Genomic DNA, 27,832 nt, shown 5'->3' with positions numbered 1-27,832 from the left:
ACAAAATGCACCAGCAGCTCGAAACCTTCAAGCAATAAAAGCACTTTGTGTCAATTCACCCTCACGGACACTATGAACAGAAGTCTTGAATTTACCAGTTTTGGGGTCGACGGAGAAATACGGCTGTCCGTGCAAAACGCTGTACACCACCCGCGCACTGTTTCCATACGTAGGGTCATCTGCGTCTGTTGCTGTGACTTGAAAAACTGATGTTCCTGCAGAAAGAGAGAGAATAAAGAATTGGTGGATGTGTTTGAAGGGCGGAATGAATGTTCTTAATGTGTTTGTGTGGAAGTACAATGTATGGGAGAATTATTCCTTAAACATCTTCAAATTTTCTTCATGTAGACCTAAAATAAGTCCCTCAACCACACAACCACACAGTTTCTGCTCAAACCAAGTCAACAAATGCAGATGTGTGCTTTGTAATCTCTCTCTGTGTCTTTAAAGCCCTCTCATTCCCCGCTCTGTCTTTGCTCATTTCAGCCATCCGCTTACAGTCTGTCTTTCTAGCATTCTTCCCCCCCCCCCCCCGCCTCCAGCTGACAGTAGATCTCTCATTTCTTGTGCTGGCTCGGGTCGCATTTCTCATCTGCACTTGTTCTTGCTCACTTTCATCACAGCTCACCAGGTTCAATCCATCCATCTGCATTGTCTGGTGCTGACGTACTGCAAACACCACAAAACATTTAATGCAGTCTTGAGGGCTGAGGCGTAAAATAGGATTATGGAGGCAGAATCTTGAATTTCATTTTTATTTCTCTCAGTCTCCTTGCAAATTGTTTCTCTCTTTCTCTCTTGCCCTCTTTTCAAGTATTTTTATTTCTGTGTTGTATCGTATTTAAAAATAAGCTTGGACAAATCAAAACAAAAATAATCATTTGGTTTAAAAGCTAACACCATATAAATCAAAAATGTTTCATTATGATTTCTTGAAGAAAACGAAAAATATCTTACGCAATTGTGGTTCTTGTGTAAATTTATCTTGTTTTAACGATGTTTAAGTACTTGTATGGAAAAACATGACCACATGACTGATTTTCTGCAGTGTTCTCTTGCGGTGAGAGCCAGCCGGAGTAAAGTCAAAAAGCTGTGTTCTCCCACAAAGACTTTCAAAAGCTTTTCAATTACGGTCATCACTCAGCGTAATGCACACAAGAGTTTCTGCATAGTTCAACAGCATAAAGACCTGATAGCCGCAATTACTGTAACCGCTTCAGATAATTGTAATTTTGGTTCTAATCCTGAAGCTTCAGTGGGTTAAAATGAGATATCTCATCCCTCTCTGAACTGTATCCAGCTCTCAGCTTCATAAAAACATTTCTATCAGAGTCTACCAGCAGCTGGAAAGTTGCTGAAACAGCTTGTCTAGAATTTTCTGATGAGCGTGTCTCCGAGGGCCAGCAGATGAACAGCGTGTGTGTGTGTGTGTATGTGAAGGGAGTAATAATTCTGCACCACTAATAAAGATACTGAGGTTTTTCAGAAACTCCAAATCAAAATTTGACCCATAAAAATAAATTATAGTAAAACTGCAATGCAAGCAGTGGCTGCTAAGTGGGAAGCTGGGTAATATTTAGAAGTCAATACTGATCTTCAGCTGTCATACATGGCTATACACACTCAGCAGTCACTTTATTAGGTATCTCTTCTGAAAAAGACTAGCTTACACCAGCATGAATTTCCAGACTGGTTTATGCTGGCTTTGGTGCAAATTGTCTGGCTTGTTTTCCTGTTAAATATTTAAAAATCCTTAAAAACAAGACACACTTACAAGTCTTAAAGGGGTCATCGGATGCAAAATTCACTTTTATATGGTGTTTGCATATAAATGTGTCTTTGCAGTGTGTGGAGTCTGTGGACACAACCACCATACAATGAAAAGAAAATCCATTCACTCCTTTTTTTTTAATCCTCAAAAAGCCTTAACACTCGCAATAATCAGGATTTTCTGAGCAGTATGATGTCATATTGATCATGCTCTGCCCCTCGACCCCTGATGGACTGTCCTGTATTAGCATATTTCCCCTTTTGGCATATTTCCGCCCACAGCCATTTGTATACTGTCCATCAAGGCAGCACTATATGTGACTTGTGTTGACACCCCCCATGGATTTAAGGGGTGGGGTGAGCAGTTGCTCATTATCATTTAAAGAGACATGCACCGAAACTGGTCACTGTGACCAGAGCTGTTTTTGAGGAGGTAAAAATGGTGTTGTTTTACACAACCATTGAGGAATTTTAACCAAAGTATGTTACAAACTTTACATAAAGACCCTAAAGAATCATACCAACTTGTGTAAAATGGGCATCCAATGACCCCTTTAAGATATTAAAGGGGTGATTGATTATGATTTCACTTTTCTAACTTTAGTTAGTGTGTAATGTCGCTGTTTGAGCATAAACAACATCTGCAAAGTTACGACACTCAAGGTTCTAAGCAAAGGGAGATATTTTCTTTTAAAGAAATTTCTTTTTTAAGGACTGCAACAAACGGCTGATAGGGACTACGCAAGCTTCCTCCAGGGTTAGTGACATCACTAACCCTAAAATTACCCGCCCCCGGTAACACACAACAAAGCGGGAGAGCCACGTTGAGAGCCATCAACTAACCGATCAGAAACATCCTGTTGCATTCTACATGTTGTCACTTCTTGAGTCGCTCCGTCATTGTCAGACTCCGGTTTGAACATAAAAGGTTGAACAGTTTCTGACATGTGAGTGTGTGTCTGCAAGCTGCTAATAAGCTCCGCCCTCTTTGTTGGGAGCAGCAGCTCATTTGCATTTAAAGGGACGCACACAAAATTACACATTTTTGCTCACCCTCAAAAAGTGACAGTTTTAACATGGTATAGGCCTAGAAAATTATCTGTGGGGTATTTTGAGCTAAAACTTCACATACACACTCTGGGGACATCAAAGACTTATTTTACATCTTGTGAAAAGGGGCATTATACCACCCCTTTAAGACTTGCTTTCATAAACGGTATCTTTAATATAAGTGTATTTTGCTATCTGTCTATCTATCTATCTATCTATCTATCTATCTATCTATCTATCTATCTATCTATCTATCTGTCTATCTGTCTATCTGTCTATCTGTCTATCTATCTATCTATCTGTCTGTCTGTCTGTCTGTCTAACAATTAATCTGACAATTAACTTTTTTTTTTTGGCCAGCAAAGACCCTTCCTAATAAATACTTCGAAATGACCAGAAGATCATGTAGTAGTGGACACAATGTATATATGATATGTATGATAAGTAATGACTATTAAAGGATGTATAAGTTTACAGTAATGATCCTCTCACAGTCTTCGTTATAAGACCCTCTAGTTTCTCAGAGCTGAAAGGTCCAGTCAATAAATTCAGATTGGCAGAGACAAACCATCAACACACAATTAGATCCAGACACTCAAACGCACTGGGAATATTGACAGCAGTGGACTAGTGCTGCGTGGGGGCAGAAGTGTTACCATCCAGACGGCCTCATTCTGCTCAAAGATGCCTACAGATAAACGCCTCCAAACACTCAGCCTCAGAAATAAGAGGAAACAACACTAATTATTCATTTCCCTCTTCTTCTGTCGATCCTCGTTACCACAGCATCTCTTCTCCATGTATCTCATCAATACTAATCGACTGAGCATGTGTTCCTACAGCTGCAAAAGTCAGTCGAGGTGATGCTGTGCTGGTGGACAACCTTTGGATTATCTAGTCTTACATTTCCAAGAGCAATGAATGTGATAAAACAGGTAGTCTTGATAGCGAAGAGTTTATATCAATGGAGACATTATATAAAAAACTGTAGCATAATCCGGAGCGGTACTTTGATTTTACGATTGCAGCCTTAACTCAAATCAAAACCCAAAGCCAATTAACCAGATTCATCTGGTTTTCAAATGTTTGAACAAATCTATCAGATGAGACTGATATCCTATAAAGGTAGAGCATCACCTTGAGATAAAACTAATCTGTGATGGTCAAGTGGACAGTACAGCTCTAACATAACAGCGCTGTGTTCTCTAAGACATCTATAATTGGGATTCTGAACCCACTCTGCGCATGAATCGCCAACAGTAATGGACAACAGCCAGGCAATAATAGACTCCTTCAACATTGATTGCAGCTGGTCTTCAAATCTTACGATACCACATATCATTTGTATGGCTTCAGTTGCTACGGCAACAGCCAATTGGGACCTAAATAAACAATAAACAAAGCTTTCTAAACCCACAGGCCATAATCTCCACCGAGAAGTGTTGCACACTGCCAAAATAAAGAGACATATTTCATTACATGCAAGCCAGGAATATAGCCTTCAAGACTCTCAAAGAGATCCAAAAAAATAAAAAAATAAAGACTGAGTGTGAGAACGTGTGCAACAGTGACATTGGTGTACATATTACAACATCTCTTTTACTTCTGATATACAGTACCAATAATATAATAAGCATTTTCAAGAAATCAACAGTGACATACTGTGTGTGGGTTGGAAGCGAGTTTACAGGAGAAGTGTTTCTCAAAGGCAGGAAGTACAAAAAGTACAAGATACATGGATAAACAATTTGCAAAACTAATGTTCATCTTCAGCTGTCTATTATGTTGCATTAATGCAAAAAAACAAAAAACAAACAAAAAAAACTCCTGCCTCTGTAAGTTTATGAAATACAGTGCTTAATGAATGAAACTACTGTATGTCTAAAACCACTTGAATACACATAACATTGGAATTTCAACTTTAAAAAAACTTATAAATAAAATGCTTATTATATAATTGGTATATCAGAAGTAAAAGAGATGTACAGATATACATTCACAACTCTTTGCACTTAATGGTGACACTTTGCAACAACTGGAAATTGATATATAACATAAAACATTACAGTACAACACAATATTGCTGCGTTTGACAATATTTTAGATCAAATAAATGCAGCCTATTAATAACATGATGAAAAAAAAATCTTATGATATACATAAAATAAATCTTACATCATAAAACAAATGTAAATCATATCTTTAATGGGTGAAACTCTTCTTATGTCAGAGCACAGAAGTGGAAAATTAAAGAAAACTCGATTGCTACACAGAAGCAACACCCTGCAAGCGAGAGTTAAATGCTAAATTAAGAAAGAAAAAAAAAATGTGAATTGCGTTGAACAAATTTAATTATGCTCATAAGTTAATGTATTGACTTATCCCACATTAGCATTTCTATCACAACCGTACAAACCCCCTGCAGTTCCATCACAAACCCCTTGGGGTTCACAATCCCTGGGGAAACCCTGCTGTAAGAGAATCTCTCACTCTCTTTATATCTTTGCACTATTTCTCTAAGTGGAACTGGAGCATTCCGGAAGAAGCATGAGCACATAATGCTCTCTAAGAGCTACGGGGCTCCTGAGGGAACTCCAGCCGCAAAACACAAAACAAGCGGATAAAAGCCATGGGCTGGATAGAAAAAAAAAGCAGTTTGACTTGGGAATGGAGTGAATCATGGTGATTTGAATTAGAAGTGATGGATCTTAGAGAGTGACAGCTTATACGTTTGCACCAGTACAAGCCTTTGGATATAATTGTTTTTTTGACAGCAATGTTTTTTAAAAGCCATTTCAATTTTCACAAGCCTTTTTTTTTTCCCATAGACATGGACCCAATCTCCAAAACTTGAGATAAACATTTTAGACAGGGTGAGCAATATACTATTCACTTCTCCTCAGAGAAAAGTGAGAACAAATCTCATGTGTTTGGACCAGCAAAGACACATTTGCTCAGAGCTACGTGGTAATGTAAGAGGTTGCAAGGTGGTTCCATAAAGACCAAAAGTCAAAAGAACCTCCTGTATTTGCATGGCTTTAGTCTCTCATTCAATGTAAATCTATAGGAATTTTGTACCTGCTTGATGAGAAATCGTAGGCCAGATTGATTGGCAAATTATCACACCTCTCCTTCACATTCACACTGTAAGTGTTTGGGATTGTCAACTGCATTTACTTAAAGGTGTGTGTCGAAATGTCCCGTTCCCACAGCAACTTACATGAGCGTCTCGAATACTGACTGTTTGTATGTGCAATGGGAGTCTTTTACCAGCAAAGTCGTGACAGTGACTAGTAGTAATATCAAAGATGGCAAAGTCCTTAAAACTGAAATGTCTCATCACTTTTGACTCGACAAGAGTCCACTCAAGCTGTGTGTTCATCTGTCAAATCTTCATTAACTGACAATTTTGTTATCATGCTGACATACAGTTCATAGAGCTAAAGAGCTTGTTCAAATCACCAACTCTACATTTAACCAACACCGCAAAACTACACTGAAAAATTACTTAATGAGTTTTTAATTGGTCTGCTTTCCTTGATTTTCAGTAAAACATCTAAAAATTCTAAAATAAGATAAACTTACTTTAGTAACAACACTAAGATACTATATCTTAATTTCATGGATTGTATTTTGACTTACTGTACACTTACTGGCGCATTTTTTCACTTGATTCACTTGTTTATATGTAAAATAAGTGACACAATTTGCCAGAGCAGAAAGACAAAATACACTGTATTAAAGATTTATTTCTATTAAAACAAGTCCTAATGACTTGCTACGTAAATGTATCTTGTTTTAAAGATTTTAACTGGAAAATTAGACGTGTTATGAGTAAGTTTATCAAATGACTGCAAAGAATTTTCATAAAAGACCATAGGTTAAGTTGAAAGAAAACATTTTACAGAAAAATGGAAATCTCACCAATTTCCGACATCTCAGGCACAGATGTGACGAAGGGTCCGTCTGGGAATTTGGGAGCGTTGTCGTTAATATCCTGAACTTTTATAATGAACTCTGACTCTGGCTCCAGGGGTTTATTGTTGTTGCGGTCGATGGCTTGTGCATGAAGAACATAATGTGATTTGTTTTCCCGGTCCAGACTCTTGGTGGCGTGGATGTCTCCCGTTACCTCGTTGATGATGAAGATACTCCCTGCTCCTTCACCACTAAGGATGTACCTGACCGAACCATCGCCTTTGTCTGAATTAGAATGCAGCTGAAATGAGAGACAAAGAAACGTTGGTGTGTAACTACTGATGTGAATCAATACATTGCAATACATTCAATAAGCAGGGCTCATTAAGCACAAAATACTCCAATAAACCCTTAAGCTAGAAAACTTTTTTGTACCTTACACTGTAGTTCCTTGCAGATCAGACTGATTTGCAAAAAATCATTTGCTGGTGGATAGGGAATTTATTAGCGGTTGCTAGGTAAATACATATTCTCTATGAAGTCGACCTATGAACAGCTTACTTATAATTAGCCCTGCACGTTAAACTGGGACAGGAGAAAGAATTTAACATCAAAACATCATACGCATCACCTTTAAAGTGACTTGAAAAAGTAAAGGAGGATGTTGGATGTTGAATAATGTATTTGCATTTAGCAAACAGAAAAAAAGAACAGTCTTGAAAGACTTCAACTGCTGAACTGGAGGATCATCCTCTGAGATGTGAAATCTCAGATCATCTAGTGTTGATGTGAGATCTTGCCCTACTGCAATGTCGAAAGAGAGAGAGGAGAAGCAACCAAAAAAAAAAAAAACCTGCTTAATTGATAGGATGAGGATTACTTACAGGTCTCTAGCTGATGGCTACCAACTCAGTTAAAGCTTATGACTTTTACAAAACATTAACACATTTATACACCGAACTTGCACTACCATAGTGTATCTGGATGTTATTGTCAGTAGTGATTTTAAAATATTCTCATTACTGGTTTTGTGCTAATACAATGATTCCATGATGATGATGATGATGATGATGATGATGAATAAACCATGTTATTTTGAGGGTTTGTTTCAATCTTATTTTCTTTTGTTTAAATAATTCGTTTATTTTTTATGTCTTTCACTGGGGTCAAACTGATCCAAAACAAACAGTCTTTTATCAGATAACAGATACATCTCTGAAAATTGTTACACAATTTGTGACACAAAAACCTCAGTAAAAGCGCAAATGCCTAATGGGCTTTGGCTGTATCAAAAGGACATATATTAAAAGGGACAATATTTATTGATTACAGTTGTTATTTTGAGAAGAACTGTACGTTCTGACACCAAACATAGGCAAAGTTAAATTCACCAGAACAAGACTATTAAAGCTATTCTGGAATACCCTTCTTGTCTTCGTCTTTGTGTGTGTGTTGGCAACCACAGACTGTGACAATTTGAGGGTAAAATGTGACCTGGATACGTTCTTGAAAGCTTTCATAAGATTCATCCATCTAAATGTCAACTGCATTTTCAGGACTTCACGAAAGTCTTTGCACTTACAATTACCTCTCCTTGGGGACTGAAAGAATGACCAGGCGTGAAAACAAACCGGTACATGGCTGGGATGATGTCTGGCTGCATGCCGTCAAGATGCACTGGATAATTATTATAATTGAAAAAAGCAGTAAAAGACAATACTGTCATTCCCAAAGCATGGTGAAAAAATGACAAGACTGGTTAATGTTTCAGGAAGGCATAATGTGAACCCATGGGATACCTGTGCACTGGTGTCTCAGCTCTGCACACAAGTAGTATGCTCATTGCATGGTGTCTCAAGGCTCATTGGTTTTGTGATAAGGCAAAACATTGACAGAACACTCAAAGCACTGAAAGCCTTGGTTCTCCTGAGTGTTTTATTGTCACTATCCAATAAATGTTAGATTGTGATCCACTCAAGCTCAGTTTAATGACTCAAGCACAGACTAAAGCAAACAAATACATACACCTCGAGCCATCCAATAATTTATAGTCCACAGGAATTCAACATTTATGCTGTTACTTTTTAAAATACACATTACTAATCTTATTGTGCCTCATCAGTGCACATTTGCAGAGATGAATGGATTATATTAACTAGGAGCCGAATGTTTTTTTTTAAGCACTGGTATAGCACACTTGCATTCAGGTGTGGATTCATTCTTATATTGAAACATCCACTCTTTCATGATCCAATAAATTCCAGATGCACTGATTATCTTGTTTCACTCTGAAATATGTCACATTACCAAGTAAAATAGGTTGGGACTAAAGGATTGTGATGTTGGTAAAGATACATTTTAATATATATATAAACTCTTGATTTTGTTTTTGGGGTCTGAATAGGTTTTCATGCTTGAATGTTCAAATAAAACATATATTTTCATATATTTTACATTGTTGCAGCACCTCTCTTTGTCAGTCTGTCAGTAACGCTCTGTTTAGTAACTGTCTCTATGAAGCCACTCCTTCCGAAAAGCGCAGTGTGCTCTGATTGGTGGGCTGGACCAGTGTGTTGTGATTGGTCAAACTAAACCAGCCCATACCCCTCTGATGTGTATAATTGTACACTACAATATAGGCATTTCAGGGAGTTCAGAAACAGTGCGCACTGATATACTTTTTCATGCTCAAGCAGCAACATTACATGTTAAAGAAAGTTGAAAATATAAAAAAGCATAACATGACCCATTTAAAACAAACATATCAATATAACCTCAAATGTTTCAAATCAAATACTTCTGAGAGTCAATTATCTCATTAGTGTGTCTGTTTTTATTTCCTAAGAACTTTTAGGAGAAAAATCTGAGATAAAGAGAATTGTTTGAGCAACCAAATTTTCCTCTGGGCTCAGTTCTGTAGACTGAAGAAAAGTGCAGTTTAAATAAAAAGAGACTTTTCCTTCATTTAATCTGAATATTGTATGTGGCGTTTTAAATCAAAGCTCAGCTGGTCTAATGATCGTTCAAGGCATATTCTGAAGCTATTAGTAGCTAACTCAACACAAATGAAACACTTTAAAAATGTTAGAGAGCACAAATAAGATCCCAGACATTGATTGTGAAGTTATAATCTGATAAGAATGCTTTACAAGGACCGCAGTATTGTCTTTGCAACCCAGTTTGTGGACATTAGAGAAAAATGGCAAAAAAGATATCACTTCAATCACACCATTGCATGAAGGGGTGAAACTCATTCCCTGGTTCATTTGACTGTTTGAGGCCAAGAAATGCGCAAACCGTGGCCGCTAATACAAACAGCGATGCTGAAATTAATTTGTGATTAAAGGAAAGCGGGACTGATTGCACAGCCGGGTCGTCGGCGAGAGTGAACTGTCCGTTTCTGTCAGTAAACAGAGCACTCAGGCTAGCAGTCAGTAATTAGCCGAACGGTCAGAGCTCACACTCGGGCTAGAACCTCTCCAATCAGAAGACAAGTTAATGAGACTTTATGTTAGAAGCCCGTAAACAAAATCACTTGCAGCCACAGTGAATCTGCACCAATTATTTTACATTATCTTCTCAAAAAACAATCCACTTTTCTGGGTGTACCTCAATCAGAATAAAAAATAAGCAATTTAAGCTTAAGCAAGAGTGCTGCTGTACTAAATAGCTGAGTGGAAATGAGAAAATGAAAATGATTAAAAATAGAAAATGAATAATATAAAATGAGTGGGCTGAACTGAAGAGAAGAAGCACCAACATCTGGCAATCTGAAGGATCTGGAGAGATTCTGTATGGAGGAATGGTCTCTAATCTTTAGTCAGGTCTTCTCCAAACTCATCAGGCATTGCAGGAGAAGACTCAGAGCTGTTATCTTGGAAAAAGGAGGTTGCAAAAAGTATTTAATAAAAGGGGGCAAATAACTGTTCCCAATGTGTTTTGGAGAAAAACATTTATTTTATAATGTGATTCCCCCTCCCCCCCCCCACACACACACTTTCAATTATTTTACTTCAAGGAAAGGTTAGATTTTTTGCATTTTAAAAAAAAAAAATATCAAAAGGATAAACAATGCAGATTTATTTTTTACAGCCATCTTTGATCATATTTACCAAGGGGGCAAATAATGCTGACCAGCACTGTATGTATGTATATTTATTTATTTATTACTAAATGAACATTAGCTAAACATTTTACTAGCTACAAGTAAAAGCAAACATGGACCACAAAAGGAGAATTTTTAACAAATGTCCTTAAATAAATAAATAAATAAATACTAGAATAAATAAATAAATAAATAAATAAATAAATAAATTACCCCAAATGAGTGAATGGTATATAAATATAAAAAATACATCCCAACAAATATACAGTATGTATGTATATATGTATATATATATGTATATATATATATATATATATATATATATATATATATATATATATATATATATATATATATATATATATATATATATGTGTGTGTTTGTGTTTGTGTTTGTGTGTGTGTGTGTAAGGGAAAGAGGTCAATTTAGCTCAAAGGTAATTATTAATTTATAGGGAATTTTGAAAGACTTGCTTATTTTACAGCCGAACAAATTAATCGTCCAGCACTCAGTTAAACGGGCCGTAACTATCAACTCTGTAGCGGATATTAATATCCAAACTATACTGAAAATACTATTTTTATTAGCAGGGTAACAAGATCAGCAGTTTAAGACATTAAATCCGTAAGCACAAAGAACACTTCTCTTTAAATACAGACTTTATTCATTATTCTGACACATAAAACTAATATCTAACACAAACACATGCACCCACACATTCACATGAGTTGCAGAAAGAAAGAAAGTGATGAAAGAATGAGTTTTAAGAGAATAAAATGATGAAATCCCAAGTTTCTAGCAATATATGCACTTTATAAGACCTAACCTAAATGAACCATCAGTCATTAATTGAACCCTCATACCGGTTCTTAGACGTGGTTATTAAACTTAAATCAATGCACCAGTTCTGCTAGGATCTGGAGTTATTCATTGCTTTTGTTGTTTATGTCTTTGATGGGGATTTCCCAGGATCGTTGATTCGCTGGAGGCCTTTTCGTGTCTGAGTGTCTAGAGTGCTAAAAAACTTAAAAAACGAGACTCGTAACGGAAATAAAAAGAACTAAGTAAAGAGCGAAAAGAAAAATAAGTGAGGCAGTTAACTTTTTTCTTAATGATGGTAACCTTATGACTCCTTAAAGCCATCCTTAAACCATTTTCATCTGATCGGATCTCGTCATCTCATCTAATGCTTTGTTTGTCCAACCCTTTGGAGGAGTTCTGACCAATATGGTTTTTGGTTTTGACTGTCTCTCCTGCTCTCACATAACTTGCATGTTATCTGATTATTTCCCACTTTAGCAAGGTATGATTTAGACATGCATTTTATAATAAGAGTACAAGACATTTTACATGGATTTGATTCATACCGTAATTCAAGAAATGAAAAATCATTCACGCTGATATCAAACACTCCATGCTTACATGAACTAATAAATAATTATTAAAAAGGACATCAACAATGAGTGATTGTCAACATCACAGTGTGATAGTCAAATGTGTGGGTTGCAGACATTATGTAGAACCATGTGATGAAATGATTGAAGTCCGTCTATCATTGTTTTGGAATGATCTGATGCATTTGGATATGGATAGGCAGTGGTTTTAAAGAGGATTTTATTCCTGCGTTCAAGAGAGAGGTCAAACAGAGGTCTTCAGGAAGAAGGTCTGTTTTGGATCTCTATGATTTTCCTCAGACTCAAGACAAGTCATCTCAAAACCAATCTGTTGTTTTAAAAACTGCCTAATTTTCTTAAGTGTTTGTTCTCTAGTTCATCTCTTACAAGCGCTGTGGAGGAGTCAGTTAGTTAGAACAGACTGGACAGGTCTCGGTCCTGGATTGCTGATTTGGACTCTCCATGGACTTCTGCTTCTTGGTCAGTTTGAAAGGATCATCTCTGTCTGATCCGTTCTCAGTTCCTTCATTCATTTTAAATAAACATAAAAGCCTTCTTACACAAACACATTTACACTGCAAGAGAAAAGTTTCCTATTTTAAGCATTCCAGTTTGGTATAATTTACTGCTGCTGTTGCAATAATGGCATTGTGATAATGGGTATACTGTCGGGATTACACACACACACACACACACACTCCCTGTGACAAATAAAACAGGATTCATTGTGAAATCCCAAACGCTACACCATCAGGACTGCTGAACCCAACCCCATTCCTTTTACACTCCGGCTCTGCTTCCAAATTTGGTCCCAGCTACACAAGGGAACATAAATTTCACTTAACCTGCAGTCAGGCTTCTAATTTGGCCACTGACTTAGCTGGGCACAGGCTAATACATCACACTCTGTCTCTGCACCGGCTCCTCTGACGCTCAGTCAAGCCCTCACTAATGGCAGGAAATAAAAGTGGCACTGGGTCAATAGAGCCAAGACCAGCCAGCTAAAACACTGGGTGGGCCATCATTTCTGGAGTGATAACAGAGTGCAATGTATTAACTTTATCAATTAAATTTAAGTGGCACATATAAAACTGAATCCGCTCAGTATATCAAATACAAATATATCAAGCCAACCAAACACATGAAGCTAAAATATTAAAAGGCAAATCAGGTGTGACACTAAGAACATTGTGAGAAGAAATGTTTCCTCCACTTAAACGAGTTCTGTCTGAAGAGAAAGGCGAATGCATAGTGTGAGTTCAGATTTAATCGGCAAAAATACATTTCTTGATCAGTATTTTTTAGTGTTCAAGTTATAAAATGTGTAAGACTTGCCTTAAAGAATATGTCTGACTCAATAAATTAGCAAATTAAGTTTATTTATCTTGTACTCCATTGGCAAATCATTTTTTTTTAAACATAAACAACATTTTTGCTAATAAACAAGTAATTTAGAAAAAGAAATTTAACAAGAAAAACTTAATTTAAGACATATTCTCTGAAAACAAGTTATATTGCAAGTAAATTAGCCTTTAAAGACGCTTAGATAATTTTCCCAGAGAAAATGAGAAACATTATGATTAAGATTTCTTTGTCATGTAATGCCTAAAAGTAAAAACTTGTTTTCAATAATGTCTGACTAAAAAAAAAAAAAAAGCAAATTAAGTTTATTTTTCTTACTTGAGAGTTTTTATTCTTTGTTTTAAATAAGTATCATTAAATTGTTAGATTTTTACTTAAAAACAAGAAATGATATTAGTCATTAATATCTTAAATTAATATAGAATTTAATTTAATTTAATATATACCATTTGAAAACAAGTAATTTAATATTTTGCAAGTAAACTGATCTTTAAGGATTGTTAGGCAATTTTCCCAGAAAACAAGAGAAAATGGTGATTAAGATTTTTGTAATGTCTAAAAACAAGAAATAGCAATTCTACAAATGACTTATTTCTTTTCACTTTTTCCTGCCTTTTTGTGTTGTTCACTTATCAAAGACTTCGTTATTTCTAGATTTTATCCACCGCCCTCAGAATATCCTTAAAAAATGACACCTGGAATAAAAAGTCTCACTTGTACAGAAACATCCATTAACAAGAGAGACTGTTACCTCTAGTTTAGATAATGCTCACAGTAACCCTGTAACCTTGGAAACCAAGCAAATTAACTTCTTCCACTTTTTTATTTTCATCTGACAGAAGACATCAACTGATCTTTCTAAAACCTGGGTAGTTTTACGCATGCATACGACATTATTCCAGAATTTCTAGCAAAAAATTAAAAAATTCCCATAAAAGTTATCACTGACTAGCCTTGAACACAAATATAATTTTGAAAGGTTATTACTAACTCATGTAATTATGATTCACTTAATGATCAACTCATCTAATGTTTGGTATTATAGTATGTGGAGTCAAAATTACCTGAAATTGTTATAAATTTTGAAGCAAAATGAGTAAAGACAGGATTCATTAATTGTGAGTCAGGATGGATGGAGTGTGGGATAGAAAAAAACCCTCAATGACAGGACAGAAAGTCTTTCAGATGCGGGAGAGAGACACAGAAAGACAAAATGAAGGAGAGGGAGATGGAGGGAGTATGAGGAGGAGTGAAGGAGAATGAGGTCAAAGAGTAAAATAAACTCATCAATCACCACAGAGCTTTATATTCACAATTAGTAAGGTGGACTTGTCTCTGATTAAACTTATCCTTTTTTCCTCTGAAGAGCTTTTAATCAGTGTGTGTGTGTGTGTGTGTGTGTGTGTGTGCAGTGCCTTTGATAGTGATTCAATAATCGCTTATTTTTCTCTAGCCTGCACTTTTCTAACCAGGTGCATTTGGTCAACACTGCACAAAAAAAAAAAAAAAAAAAATGCTGCTGTAGCCCAGACGAGAAAATTATATTTCTCAGATGTTGCTCTTTTATAGCTCAGCAAACTAACTGTTTTCAAATTTTATTTAGCCAAGTACACACTCAAGTACGTCTCAGATCTTTCTCCTATAATAAAACTAGACAAAAGATCATTACTGAGTGTACAAATAAAGAGTAATATTAAACATCATTTACTTCCTCAAGCTGAGTGATTGAGTGAGTGAGTGAGTGAGTGAGTGAGTGAGTGAGTGAGTGAGTGAGTGAATAAATGAATAAATGAATGAATGAATGAATGAATGAATGAATGAATGAATGAATGAATGAACTGTTTCTCCAAGCCAGCAATCAGATTAAATGGGATAATTTTTATTAAGCCTCTACTTTCATATTGACTCTATAGATTGTTTAACTTTAATTATACGGTCTTGTAAGGACTTTTGAGACTTTTACATCCTGGCAAACATTTTGAGACACTTTCTTTTCTTTTCTTTTCTTTTCTTTTCTTTTCTTTTCTTTTCTTTTCTTTTCTTTTCTTTTCTTTTCTTTTCTTTTCTTTTCTTTTCTTTTCTTTTCAGCCTTCATTTAATCTCATTCCTGAGAAACAATTGAAAAATTAAAGACGCAAATGTGAATTTTCATTCCTAAGGGAGAAATTGACTTTGCTGTACAGATTTAGGGTTATATATAGGGTTATATATAATATATTAGGGCTGCACAATTTGGGGAAAATGTCATATTGTGATTATTGAGGTCAATATTGTGATTGCGATATGCAATATAATAAACAAATGGTTTCATGAGTCAAGGTTCTCAAGGGAAATGCACACACAGATTAGTGATAATGCTGAAATGTGTATTTCTCAACTCAAACTAGCAACGACAACTAAATGCACAGTGTTTTCAAATTAAAATAATATTTTTTTATTTTACAAAATGAAATAATGACATCTTTGCATTACTGCAAACTTGTTGTCTCAATAGAACAATAGTATAACATAAATAGAACAATAAATAAGAACAAGTATGCTCATGAAAATAAGATATTTTAAACATTCTGTCCAGACAAACAGAGACATTTATGTGTATTGTGACAGAATTTTGTCAAAGTTTAGTGACAACATGTTACAATGTTTACATGGTACAATGACTAGTAGGCTACTGTTTTTATTATTGCTTGACACAAATTTCATGATTTCAATTAAAATCTTGTGATTTGATTCCGATCTTGATTCAATATCGATTATTGATTGGATAAATATTACGTACAGTAGATACATGCTCATTTTTCTCAAGAAAAAAAATATCTCACCTAATGCTGTAAACATACATAAAGCCCTGTCTGCTGGTATTATTATTAAAGGTTAAAAATAACAACTCAAATTAAATGTGGTTTTTACTAGGCTATAATAACGTTACAATATTGTACTGATATAAGTAAAAATATAATACATATTTAATATAGTGCACATATTTAGCAAAATACTCCTCTCTAAAATTTGTCTAGCCAACTAACATGCTATCAAATGGCTTTCCTGAGGTAAATGTAACGTTATGTGACATATTGTTCTCCAGCTGTTTTATTGACCTCTTTCCGCGGTTGAAAAACACTGATTGATCGATATTATGTATGAGGCATAAACATTTCGGTAAGTTGTACTATATCTTGCAACATACCTATTGTTCATTCGTGTTTATTAACTAGTAAAGAGTAAGAGATGTTCGGTTCACGACCACAATCTGACACGTCAACCGCCACAACGCCAAAAATGCTATTGTTTGAATTTCATTAAAAAATGGACAGAATCTGAGAGCTGAGAATAAGTTTCATATCAAAAGTAACCAGCTCTCCCTTGTCTGTCAGTGTCAACGTCCTCTTTGCTTCACGATTTTTCTCTGCATTTATTTATTTCATAAAATCATTTTTTTTTCAGCATTTTGCATCATATAATCGCATAGGCTTGACATCGCGATTGCGATACGATTAATCGTGCAGCACTAATTAATATATATATATATATATATATACACATACACATCACAGGGCTGTTGAATGCTTGATTCTGATTGGTTGACGAACGTGCGAGGGAAACGCACTGCTAAAGTAGTTCCAGGCAAGTCTTGACCGCATTACAGTTCCATATCACTTCGCCAAATGACATTTGCCAATGTCTTTTCTGCCTACAACAGTAAAAGAACCAAAACCTACAACGACACTGACCGAGCAAATAAACATAGTAAACAATAGGATAAAAATGACAAAAAAGTAAAATAGTTTAGCAACTTAAAAGCTCATGACGTTTCTTACAAGTAAGGTGCAGATAAACGTAGTTTCACTATTAGTAGATGCTGGTGTCGAACACTGTTGAGTGTAGGCAATTCACACATGCTTAATCTCTCTCTCTCTCTCTCTCTCTCTCTCTCTCTCTCTCTCTCTCTCTCTCTCTCTCTCTCTCTAATAACTGCATTAGTCTGCTATCAGTTACTGATGTCTCAGTTACTAGCTCTAAAATGAAGTTTTGGAATTAGGAACGGAGGCTTGGGATGAGATGCGTAAGAAATTAGTCCCACACATAATAGCGTTTTAAGGACAACAACCTGACAAATGTCTTGAAATACATCATCTGAACATTGTTTTGAGGTGTGGTAACCGTAGTATAAGCAGAATAATTGACCACCGGTGGTTGAATTATTAGAAAAATAATGCACACCCGAGGTGGTAATGCGGCCACGACATGTGTGTGTGGGCGTGTATGCATTTTATTTGACTTAAAATGATATCTCAAACTGTAATGAACATTTACGTACGTGGCAAGCATTTGCACTTTAAATAAAAATTCATAAGAGAAGGCTAAAGTTTAGCCTTGAACACTTTAGTTTCCCCACCCTGCGCTACTCAAAGTGGAAACGGTTCCTTGATTCTGCCAAGGGACCATCCATATATAACCATATGAATAAAACATTCAAACACCTTTTGTATCAGAATATGTCAAGACCTGTAACGCTGACAGAGCAGAACAGACACACTTGAGGATGGAGGGTTTTTTGGGCACATTATGTTGAAATATACTCAAACCATTTATATAAACCTTGTAAAAACCCTACAGAGGCTAAAAGTCAGTCATCAGAGGGGAAAGAAAAATATTTCCCATCCTTCTTCAGCTATCTGCTTCACTTATTTCAGGACACTTCAATAGTTTTCAATATGCACTTTCTTGTAAGCCAATTTTGGATATAAATGTATAATTAAGGAGTAAGTGTAATATTAAATGTTAATATGGGAGATTGTAAGATCCACATGGACCCAAAAAACACAACTTTAGTGTGAGCCTCTCCAGAACTAAAAAGAAACAACTTTACGTAAATGTTTTGCAGCAAGACTTACAGTCTGGAGTCAGTTGAGGCTGGACATAAGTGAGAAGAGACATAAGTGAGTTTTCTACTCATTCCTCAGAGTATTTTGATAAAAGATCATTGTTAAGGGAAAGCTTAAAAATGCTGTGTATGAAATAGATAAGACTGCAGATTTTGTCCAAACAGAAAATTTGTCTCAGACTGCAAAATCGTTCTAAAATAGTGGGAGTAGGAGCAACTCCAGTTTTCCCTACAATCAGGGAAAAAATAAATGCATTGTCACTCAAAAAGTATGTGGTCAGCATATCTATATACATAGGTCAAGTTAAAGGAGTCAAAAGTACCAGTATCTAAAAATCAATAAATAATTAAAAACAACAACAACAACTATATCAATGTAACATGTATGTTCTGTGTTCCCCCCTTCATAATGTTTTTGGTTTAGTCCTGTGACCAGTTTTCCCCAGTATGTTTGATTAGTCATTTATTTCACCTGTGTCCTTTTCATGATCTGATTAAGCTCCTTTGTTTGCTACATGTATTAAGGTTACGTTTACACGTGGCCGGTTATTTTCATAAACGGACATTTCACCCTCTCCGTTTTCAGAAAAGTGTTCGTTTACAACCGTGTATATGCCGTCAAGAGCATGCCAAACCTGTAGGTGGCAGTGTAACGAGAAGCTCAAGCCCGAAAATATAGGTCGCACCTTTGACGCAGTGCAAGTTCTGTCAATTACTGTGACGTCGACTGCCTAAAACTCAGTTTTTCTCAGTTTACATGCAAACGTGCAAACAGAGTTTTCCAAAATCTCCACTCTGGCCGCAGTTTTTAGAAAGAATCGTTTTCAGAGGCGAATTCTCCGTTTGCGTGTAAACGAGGGGCACAACCGAAGGGAAATGTCTCCGTTTTTTCAAAATAACCATGTACGTGTAAACGGGGCCTTAGTCCCTGTGTTCTCGTTAATGTTAGCGTCTATGTTATACTGTTAAAGTGAGTGTTCTCCGAGTTTTGTAGTAAATTCTGTTTATTCCTGTTCTCCGTCTTCATCGTGCTTTTCACTACACCACGTTACGTAACAATCAGTCTTTTCACAATAAACCAACTGAATTTGCATACAATATGGACACATTTGCATACTATACAAATATGCATGTAGAGCTCTGAGTTGAGTTACTGCATGACTGACTTACTCTAAACTTTACTCCAGACACTCCAGAATTAGATGATCTCTCAAGACACTAATCCAGTTTAACATTTTGGTGCCTACTAAAGAATCACAAGATTAAAAATGCAAGATTATGAGAGGGATTTTTGTTTGTACGGCTAAAGAGAGGATCACAGGATTGTCTGAGTCTCTCTGTCTCCTCTTCCTCTTGAGTAATGTATGAGTGTAACATAGACCAAGCTTGAAGTTTTTCAAGGACCCTTCTTTAAGAAGAGAGGCTGCCTGACAGGAGCCAGAACTGCACCGTTTCCCTTTCAAGGTCTGACAATATATAAAGCTGCACCGCCTTGAATATTCCATCACCTGCACAAACATTATATATCATATATGTTACATATAGCATGTTATTTCTCACGGAGCATGAGAAATAACAGTCTCCCAATGTCGAGGATGAGTTACTACCTCAGTCAAGGACCTTGAAAGACAGTCTTTGTGTTATTAGATGGTACATGCTGTGTTTTCTGACTCATAATTGGTTAAGTTAAAGGAGTCAAAAGTACCTGTACTTAATACTTTAAGTTAAAAAAATATATATTTTTTTTCTTCTAAAAAACTAATGAAAAAAAACAAACAATACCAGTCTATTCACAGCATACTGACTAAATGTGGTACCTGGATGCAGCACATTAAATGAATACCAAGTACAACAGATATCATTTATTTAAATTGATTTAAATAAATGTACTTTATATTTATATGCATTTATTTACATAATTATTAAAATAATAAATAATTAACATTTAATGTCAATATGAATATTTGTATTTAATATTCATAATAGTTTATAAATTAACGTACATATTAATTTATATATTTAAATTATATAAATATAATGTTTTTTTTATATTACGTGTAGCATATATTCATGATGAAATCCTGTTTCTGCCTCAGATGTAAAAATTAAAAGGTAATTTTGAAATATTACAAATTAAGAAATAGTCACATTGTGAGATATAAAGTCACTAATAAATGTATTTAATTCACATTGAAATAATTAAATAATTTATATTAACTATATAAAATATTTAATATACAAATATTTAATGTCAACATTGAAATTCATATTGGTATACATACACATTAATATTTTTTACATTATATTTATCAATATACAACATCCAGAATTAATATATTAATATTTATCTATAATTTTTTTAAATTATGTTTTATATGTATCATATATTTATGGAATCCCTTTTCAGCCATAAAAAAAAAAAAAAAAAAAAAATGATTGCAAAATAAATGTAAAAATAGAAACACAAGCTGCATCCGGAACTGCATACTGTCCTCCTATATACAGTAGTAGGCAAAAAACAATATGTGACTCATGAAGAGTAGGCAAAAAGTCCTCGGATGACCTATACTTCTGATGAGATTCTGAAGTGTGCATACGATGGACACTTTACTATTCCATGAGCCAATGCGAGTGGATTTGTGAATGACAGAGAAGCGACTCCACTGATGCCGGTAGGTCACATGACAATGACAACATGGCAAATGTAGTACGTCCAGATTACAGTCATACTACACACATTCATATATGTGCTTTTTAGCATTTGCAAAGTAATAACTTCTTCAAAATAAGTATCTACTCAAGAGAGTATGCGGTTTCTGATGCAGCGACAGTCTCAATGTGAGATACAGTATAACGTCCATGTTATGAGAAATAGTCACATCTGTGAGATTAAAGTCATGACTCACAACTACTAGAAATAGTCACAATTGTGAGAATTCATATTTAATTTCACTGTACTATCGGAAAATGGTGTTGAAAATTATGAAAATGCACTGGTTTTGGCATCAGCTACATAAATTCTGGTAATTCAACTGTAATGAGTTGTTTATCCATGGTACATTCATTACAAAATTGCTTCATGGAACACTGATGAGTTGATTACTCTAATCATATGGTACTTCGACCCCTAAAGACAGCGTCTCTTTAGACAGCAAGTCTTTTGGCGAAACAGCTTTTCCTGTCCCTTTTATCCATCTTTGAGGATGCAACCAGTGAGGCACTCAACCACATGAATGCAAGAAAATAAAGAGCAGTAGGAAGGCAGGGTCTATCATATCAGTTTGTCATCCCTCACGGGAACCTTTCCTGCTCTATTGCAAGCGTCTGCAAGTTTTAATTAAGCAAAGACTCAAAATAAACACATGCACTCACACACACACAAACGGAGGGGCTGTAGGATTAATTGTCTAGAGTCTTTGCCGATCTAATTAAGGGTCATTTCGCATCATGGCCATATTTTACCAGCCCCTGTGATAGAGGCGGTAATTAAATATGAGGGAGTTAGCCGCACTAACGATCTTGGGACCTTGCCTTTTGCATGCGCATGTCAAATTAAATCCCTCATAACAGCTTGCTCTTAATGGCATTTTATCGTTGCGGATTAGCATATTCTGTTGACGCTGTAAACCTTGTTCAATTTTTGTAAACTGTTTGAGCACGAAGCACAGCGGTGGCCAGAGGGCTTGGGGGTCTCTACCTGCCGTAGTGAACTAACCAATCAGAGCTCTTCAGAAGCAGTCGTGCGGATATGCTAATAAAGGAAGACAAAAAGTAATTATTGTTTCATGCAATTAGCAACCTGATAAAGCTCTACTTTGAAGTAATGCAATTTTAAATTAATACTATCTGCTTAATAGCCATGTAGCACTCCAGTTACAATAGCCACGTTTCCATTAAAGATTCGCGCAAAACTTTTGCGATTTTTTCTAAATATCGATAAAAAACTATTGCGAAATGACGGCGTTTCCATTAACCGATGTTATGCGACTAAAACGTCATTTTTTCCTCTCGCGATAAGTCATTCCAAAAATCATGGCAACGGACGTTGGTAAGTTTATATATATATCACAGCCACGTACCGCACTAGACGTTATTATTATTAATGGAAGGAAACGTAGGCGTGTTATCCAAGCATTAATGGCAAGGAAAGACCTTATACTGTGTCTGTGAGCGGCACATATGAAGTGTTTCTGGGTTTTTCTCACTCATTTCTGCTCCGAGGTCTTGATTGTGGCATTTCTTTGATGTTTAGAATCCAGTATTTCTGTCATTCTTTTGTCTTTTATGAATTAAATAAAGAACTCCGTCTCGTATTCTGTCCAAACACACCGCGCCTTCTAAGTCAGGTGACCTGTAAATGCGCAAAAACTGTTTCCATTGCAGTTTTGCGAAATATTTCTTTTTCGAATTGCCTGAAAAACCACCTCATGCGAGCGTAAAAAGTTTTTTGCGATAAAAGCGAGTTTTTGCGAAATTGACGTGTTTCCATTGAGCGCATTTTCAATTCGCAATTTCAATTTGCGCAATTTGAAGGGTAATGGAAACGCGGCTATTGTCAGGCCACACTAAAATAAAGTCTAATTCTGTATGTGGCTTTAAAGAGGACCTATTATACTTTTCAACATTTTTTACTTTCTTTAGTGTGTAATGTGCAAAGGTACAAAGCACAAAGCCACTCCAAAATGAGTTATTCTCTATATCAGTGTCACTAGCCGTGTTTCCATTATCCTACAAATTGCGCAAATTGCAAAATTGCGAATTGAAAATACGCCCAATGGAAACACGTCAATTGCGCAAAAACGTACATTTATCGCAAAAAAGTTTTTACGCTCGCATATGGAATGGAAACAGTTTTTGCGCATTTACAGGTCACCTGACGTGGACGACGCGGTGTGTTTGGACAGAATACGAGACAGAGTTCTTTATTAAATTCATAAAAGACAAAAGAATTACAGGAATAATGGATTCTAAACCTCAAATAAATGCCACAATCAAGACCTCGAAGCAGAAATGAGGGAAAAACACCCAGAAACACCTCATATGTGCCGCTCACAAGTATAATAAGGGTCGTTCCTTACCATTAATGCTTTGAAAACACACATAAATCTCCTTCGATTCATAATAATGGCTGGTGCAGTGGCTGGGATATAGTACATAAACCTACCAACGTCCATTGCCATGGTTTTTGGAATGATTTTACTTATTGCGAGAGAAGTTTTAGTCGCATAACATCGGTTTATGGAAACGCCGTCATTTCGCAATAGTTTTTTGTCGATATTTAGAAAAAAATCGCAAAAGTTTTGCTCAAATCTGTAATGAATTCTGAATTCCCTGAAACGCCTCCTGAATTCCCTGAAACGCCTCCATCGTAGTCTTGAGTTTTCTTCCAGGAATATGAACCTGTAACAATATCCCTCAAGGCATGCGCAAAAGAGGGGCATGGCATGGTTGAGTTGTGTTAGTAGTGTGTTGAAACTAGGGCTGCATGATTAATCGCAATTTCCATGTAATCGCACTTAAATCGAGTTGGCTTATCGCGATTTTGAAATCGCAAAGGCTGTGATTATTTTTTATGCGCAGCTTGTCATTGATATATGGCTCTGTAAACGCTGCTCCATCTGAAAGCACTACGAGTTTGAGTCACTATAACGTGCATTTGAAAAAGCAACACTCGTTTAATAGCTTTCCAAACATGAGAACCATTTATGAACCTCTTGTCCAACAAAAGACAACATTTAATAACATGCTTTTACTCTAAACTCACTTCATAACGACAGTTGAGCATCCTTCTGTGAGACGATGTGGCTTCTTACACAGAATATGGCAGTCGTGTGTTTATTAGTCATGTTTAATCAAAGCGTTTCAATCTTCTGTTTATTCAGCTGAAGCAATAGGGATTTCCTGGAATGATGTACGCACATATACTACTTATATCTACTTCTGCTGCGGGGCATATTTGGCGTGTCTGCGTGAGAGCGCCCTCTAGATGGAGAAGCGTTTACTACCGATCAGCCGTGCTGCAATGACAAACTGTGCATCAAATAATCGCAGCCTTTGCCAAATCATGTGTGGTTTCATTGCGATTAATTGAGCAGCCCTAGTTGAGACTCAGTCATTGTAAGGGGCGTGACATATCCAAAACACGCTCAGAGGGGTTGACCAATCACAACACACTGGTCTAGCCAATCAATCACAGCACATTATGCTTTTTGTAAGGAGGGGCTTCATAGAGACTGGGAAGAGAGGTGCTGCAACAATGTAAAATATGTGAAAAATAATGTGTTTTTGACCATTCAAGAAAATCAAGACTTTGAAAAAGGGCATGGCCTCTTTAAAGTTCACTCAAGCATTTAAACACCACACTAATATTGTCATTTTATCAGTCTGAGCAGACAAAATATAGTTTTACTCAATATAAAAGCTCAGAAAGGCACAAATCACTATCTTATGCATTCAATTTCCCTGTCATGCTTAAAGTTAAAACATGAAGATGTAAATATATAAACCGTTTTTTTCCTCATTTCATTGTCATAAAAATGCATTTTTGTACCTCTGGATTTTCTCTCACAGAGGCAATTTTTCATTGCTGCCTTCAAGTCCTCCTGGGAAGTTTGTACTTATGAGCTCAGAAGTCAGAATTATGCTGAGATTTGCATTCTAATTTTGCTTGGATGGTTTTGGGACTAATTTATGCTTTATATGTATTTTATGCTTCTTATAAATTATTCACAGAAAATGATGGCAAATAAGTGTCACCTCATAAACCAGCTAAATAAGAAGTATTTTATGCCATGTTATCACTATTATTCACCAGCAATGGGTACATACAAAAACTGTGTACAAACTACTGTAAATATATAGCCAACCATCACAAATACAACTTACAATAAAAAACAACTTGATTTAATAATTGAATGTAAATTCAATTTGTAAATGACATTTTTTTTAAAGCAACACATTAATTGCAAATATTTAATTATATTACAGTAGATGTTTTAGCAGTTACAACCAATAAGAAAGCTGTTTGAAAGTTATTTCAATTTAATGTACATACTGTAACTAAAAGCTTACTAGAAAAAAAAAAAAAATATATATATATATTTTTTTTTTTTGGCAGATTTCAAATCGCATACTTCCTGTGCTAGCCGGGCAACTGCGAGCATGTGAATGCTAATGGATATCTTTCTCCAGTTATCATAAACACGCTCATTTCAAATGTATTGATGTCTTTCCTGACCGCTCACCTCATAAATACAATCATTACAACATGATTTGAAGGCAGCAAGTAATAATGTCTGTCTCTTTTTCTGTCTTTCTCTGTCTGCACGTCTGTCTCTCTTTCCCCTGCATTACCCTATGCTTGAGTACCCTGAATACTGATCAACCGCCACACATTTACATATTTCTGAAGATAAGAGAAACCAAACGCTACACAGACAACTTATCCAGCTTCCTACGGCCTCATTGTACAACACTTCAGTAGAGAGACGTAAAGCACATGGACATGGCCTGCGGAATCAATCTCCGCTTCAGAAAGAGAGAGAGAGACGATACACAAAGAGAATAAAAGGAGGACACTGGGATGGAGCTTTGCCCCCTGCTAACAGTCTCACAGTACCCATTAAACAACGTTTATTGAATCAATTTACGATGCGTAATGCAGTTTTTGAGTACTGGGAGCTCAAGGACAGTGGCAGTGTGTCTTTCATCGAGCTTCTTCTGTTATGTGAATAGGTTTGGCGATACCGAATATCTGTTCATAGGTGACAAATAGATTCCAAAATAAAATGCATATACTGTATTTGTATAAAGGAAGGTATATATTTTGTAGAGCTGCACGATTAACCGTTAAAAGATTGTGATCTCGATTCAAACACCCACGTGATCTCATTCCTAAATGACAATGATTCCGTTTTGTATATTAAACCTTTAACGAGTACGATCACAGTGAACATTCAGATATGCATTGGTGCTGCCGCTGAGCCAGAGAGAGCAGTTGTCATGTATATGCATGGAACACACAGTATTGTTATTTCTGTGTTACTAATACTCATATGATCACTGAAGTAAAAGTTATGGGATAAAAGTTTATAGTTCGAATATAAACACTGATATCTACGATAGAGATCAAAATAGAGTAAATCACCTTTTGAAAGTAACATGGTACTCCAAATAAAGGTTGTATTGATTACATCATTCCACCAGTAGGTGGCGACAAATTACTTTTAAACATGTGTTTGTCATTGAATCATTCATTCAAGAGAGTCGTTCAAAACTATGATTCATCTTGCTATGAAACAAGTGAAGTGTTTATGAGTGAGTCATTGAACCATTCATTCAACCCGTTTTTTTTTTTCAGTCAGATTAAATAAACATTTTAAATAGACTGCAGCAATTAACTTTGTTTATAACCTTTAGTAAATTGCATGCTTTTTTTAGTTGTCTGTTCAGAATCGTGGAAGAATTGTGATCTCTTTTTTAAACAAAAAATCGTGATTCTCAATTTATCAAGAAGCGTGTAGCTTCTCTTGAACCCAAATGTTTTATATTAAATTTATATCCTAGTAATCTTACATTGAGAAGAAGAGAATATATTTTTATCTATATGTGTATTTTACAAGCCAAGCGTCTTATAGCGCTCCATTGGAAAAAGATGGAGGCACCAAGTATAGGGAGATGGCTAAAGGAGATGGCAATGACTATGTCATTAGAAAAAATAACATATATTATCAAAGGCAGATATAAGGATTTTGAAGATGCTTGGAAACCCTTTATGGGTTTCTTAGAAAAGGAAAACAATGTGGATATATCTGATGATATATTTGAGGATATGTAAAGAAAGTAGTGTCGGATGTATCTTGTACTAGGAGGCCGTAATGTTTTTTTTTTTGTTTTTTTTTTTTATTTTTTATTGTTGGTGTTGTAAGTTATATATTGATCTGTTTTTCTTTCTATTTGATTATATGTATGTGAATAAGTTAATGTTTTTGTCAAAGTTTGTGTTGTTATATTATGCTGTCTTTGTTATGTAAGTTAAAAAGCAAATAAAAAAAATTATAAAAAAAAAAAAAAAAAAAAGAAGCGTGTAGCTTTAATACCTCTCAGTCGTTTTTTCTCTTTACTTTTTCACTAATTTTTAATAGTTTTGTATAAAACAATAATACAATGTAAAATAATATAAGTAGTATAAGTAATGTAGAAATGTAGAAAATAGACCCCAATCAGATAAAGTGTATATACACTGCAGGACAAGTTTCCTAATTTTATTTTAAATTGTTAGAAAAAAAAGAAAAGAAAAACAATCATGGCCAATTTATGAAAATACTGAAATATATGTGGACAGTAAA

General features: G+C 35.5%; 1 protein-coding gene across 4 annotated transcripts in view; it reads right to left on the bottom strand.

Moving 5' to 3' along the window:
* Nucleotides 1-27,832, bottom strand: part of LOC307147017 (cadherin-18) — a 168,556-nt gene that overhangs the window by 57,732 nt on the left and 82,992 nt on the right. For all 4 annotated transcript variants that reach the window (XM_079851463.1, XM_079851462.1, XM_079851461.1 and 1 more), the window contains 2 exons: nucleotides 6,745-7,039; nucleotides 96-215 (listed from right to left, as the gene is read on the bottom strand). In XM_079851463.1, coding sequence (XP_079707589.1) covers nucleotides 96-215; nucleotides 6,745-7,039 — 415 coding nt within the window. The remainder of the gene's footprint in view (nucleotides 1-95; nucleotides 216-6,744; nucleotides 7,040-27,832) is intronic.

Source organism: Squalius cephalus, assembly GCF_949319135.1.
Source record: "Squalius cephalus genome assembly, chromosome: 19".
Taxonomy (NCBI): domain Eukaryota; kingdom Metazoa; phylum Chordata; class Actinopteri; order Cypriniformes; family Leuciscidae; genus Squalius; species Squalius cephalus.
The sequence above is the reverse complement of the archived record's forward strand: the minus strand, read 5'-3'. Positions and strand labels throughout refer to the sequence as shown.